This window comes from Austrofundulus limnaeus, unplaced genomic scaffold, assembly GCF_001266775.1.
Source record: "Austrofundulus limnaeus strain Quisiro unplaced genomic scaffold, Austrofundulus_limnaeus-1.0 Scaffold14, whole genome shotgun sequence".
Lineage (NCBI taxonomy): Eukaryota > Metazoa > Chordata > Actinopteri > Cyprinodontiformes > Rivulidae > Austrofundulus > Austrofundulus limnaeus.
The window spans coordinates 290391-293003 of NW_013952416.1; the positions used below are offsets into that span (position 1 = coordinate 290391).

Genomic DNA, 2613 nt, shown 5'->3' on the forward strand with positions numbered 1-2613 from the left:
ACACACACACACACACACACACACAGAGAGAGAGAGAGAGAGAGAGAGCTGCCACTCACCCCGAGGTCTATTAGTGTTCTAACTGCAGTGTGTACCGCCTCCTCGGAGCAGCTCTCTGTGAGATATGGCACAGAAGCACACATGAATCAAAAGAACAGGCAGATTTCCAATATAGAAAACGAGGTCGGGATAACAGAACAAAGCCACTACCAGTGGGACTGTAATTTTTATACTATGTATTATTGAGGGGTGCCATTTGTGTGGATTCTCTCTGTCTTCTGTGTTATTTTGGTAATGTGAGAGAATGGGATGGGAGTTCAGCAGCTGCACCGGCTCTCCTCTTCGGCTTCAGCAGATTTGTAACAACATACACCAAATCAATAGTAAAAGGGAGGGTGACATACTTCTAAAGTTATGACATCAAAAAAATAAGAGCATCTGAGCGAGAGTGGGGTTTTTGGAATAGGGTGTCAGGTYGAGCTCACCATAGTGCTGCTTCTTCTGATTTGCTGTGTCACAAAGATGGGAGCGTACCCCAGACACAAACTCAGCCTCTGCAGCAGGAAAGACAAGAAAATGGAGGCATTACTCCAACAAAGCAAAACAAGAAGAGTCTGCAGAGATGGTGGATGGTCTTTGTCTGCCTCTGTCGTGCTCTCTTATGTTCCACAGGTCACTGAGGATGGCGAAGGGTGAAAGACAAACATCTGAGCAATGTCAATTATTCATTTCATCTCCACGGCTAGGAACCATCAAGTCCTTTGCTTTTCCCTTCTCGGTCTGAACTTAATAAAAAAATTGGATACTTTCTTGAGCAGTATGAAAGAGCTTGCAACCACTAGCTTTCCCTACATCAGAGTGTTCGTACCGGCCACAGGAGCATCCATCAGGTCCAGCGCCTTGATGGTCCAACAGAGCGCCCTCAAATGTCCAGCCAACATGCTGCAGAGGAAGAACAGCATGTCCGGACACTGACTCGGCTGGCTTATCTAGAAAAGGAGACAGTAAGCAAAGCAGGAGAGCCAAGAAAAAAATAAATCAAACTGAGGGTGGAAAAAAGTTTCCGAGCAGGTCTGTCAGGAAAACAAAATACAGCGGGAAGCAGCAATATAACATCCAAAGTTTTATTAAGATGTTTTTTTTAAGGTTTCTGTATTTCTCCTCCACCACACAGGAGCCACGCAGTCAATGTTTCAAAGTTATGCCCAAATAACACCATGAGGAGAAATGTGCAGTAAATAATTCATGGATTAAATAACTGGACGTGTAAACACTGCAACACGAGATCTTTCATTTAAAGTTTTTGTTATTTGATTTTACTTATTTAGGTCAAAGTCTGCTGTAATGAATAAAAACCTGTCTAAAAACTTACACATCACTATGAAGAATAAAGCGTTTAAAATTATTTAACTCTTCTTTCAGAAAATACAGCTGCTCTGACTGCTTCCCTCAACATGAACTCATTTTCTTTATTTTTTTCCTTTGCTGTATTTGTACTCTGCTCTTCACCAAAACTTCCTACAGCCAGCTCTGAATGTACACGGTGAGTCAAAAGTCACAGGACACACTTTTATTTCAACAATAAAAAGGAAAAAAATGACTGATGGGTGAGGGGGCCTATCTTTCAGGCTGTGTACACAACATGGCTGTCATACTGGATCAATGGTTAGTTTTTCCAAATATAAGCCCCCTCACCTATTACTTGCTGGGTATTCAGATATACCATTCTCCCTTTTGTTTCTGAAATGAAAGTGTGTCCTGTGACTTTTGACTCACCMTGTATATATAATGTTAGGAAGTCTGAATAAAAATTTAAATGTTTTAATTCAATATTCCTCACTAAGAAATCTAAATCTGTGCAACAGTCTTGAATAAGATGCTAAAGTTCTGCATAAATATTTTTTGTAAAAAATCTATTTACTGTACTGAACAAGAAAAATTAAAAGAATTAGCTGCTTCAGTGTTTTAAAGATAATCTGAGGATGACTGCTATTTTTCTTATACCAAAATTATTTCTTGTTCTAAAACTTAAAAACAAAAAACAAGAGTCTCTTCTATCTTAAGAGGAAAAACAAACAACCTAAAACCTCAGAAGTTTTCACCAAATTTGTTCTCTATAAGTACTCATCATTGATCATCCATCAAAGACTGAACCTGATGTTTCTGCAGAGTTGTCATTTTAACCATGCTGAGTGAGGTGGCTTATTTCTTTAAAACTCTCATTCTCATCAGGAGAGAATTCCTCAATACCAGGGTCCTCCTGAACACAGTCCTCTGTCTCAGAGACAATCTCTTCTAAGTCACTTTCACTGTCCATGAGCTGTTCCAAAACATCTTYGACAGTAAACCTTTTCCCAGAAGACATTTTCAAAGAGAGAGCGTGCAGATTGCAGTTTACTCAGAGCACAATGAGGAATGATTTGGATAGAGGACAGATGCAAGCTTTTATATTTGTTCCTCCCTGATTTTACATGATCTACCAATGTGCTTGCAGGAATACCCCACCCTCTACAGTGCGGGGAAAAAACAGTTCTACTTTGACAGGTGTGAGTTCAGAAGGACACACACACACACACACACACACACACACACACACACACACACACACACACA

The 2613-nt window shown here is 40.2% G+C and overlaps 1 protein-coding gene across 1 annotated transcript in view; it reads right to left on the reverse strand.

Annotated features, from left to right (window-relative positions):
- The window catches only part of gpat2 (glycerol-3-phosphate acyltransferase 2, mitochondrial), a gene marked incomplete at its 5' end in the record, with an annotated part of 110172 nt that overhangs the window by 3100 nt on the left and 104459 nt on the right, over positions 1 to 2613 (reverse strand). The window contains 3 exons of the mRNA XM_014002540.1: positions 60 to 115; positions 486 to 554; positions 869 to 989. Of these exons, the coding sequence (XP_013857994.1) occupies positions 60 to 115; positions 486 to 554; positions 869 to 989 (246 nt within the window). The remainder of the gene's footprint in view (positions 1 to 59; positions 116 to 485; positions 555 to 868; positions 990 to 2613) is intronic.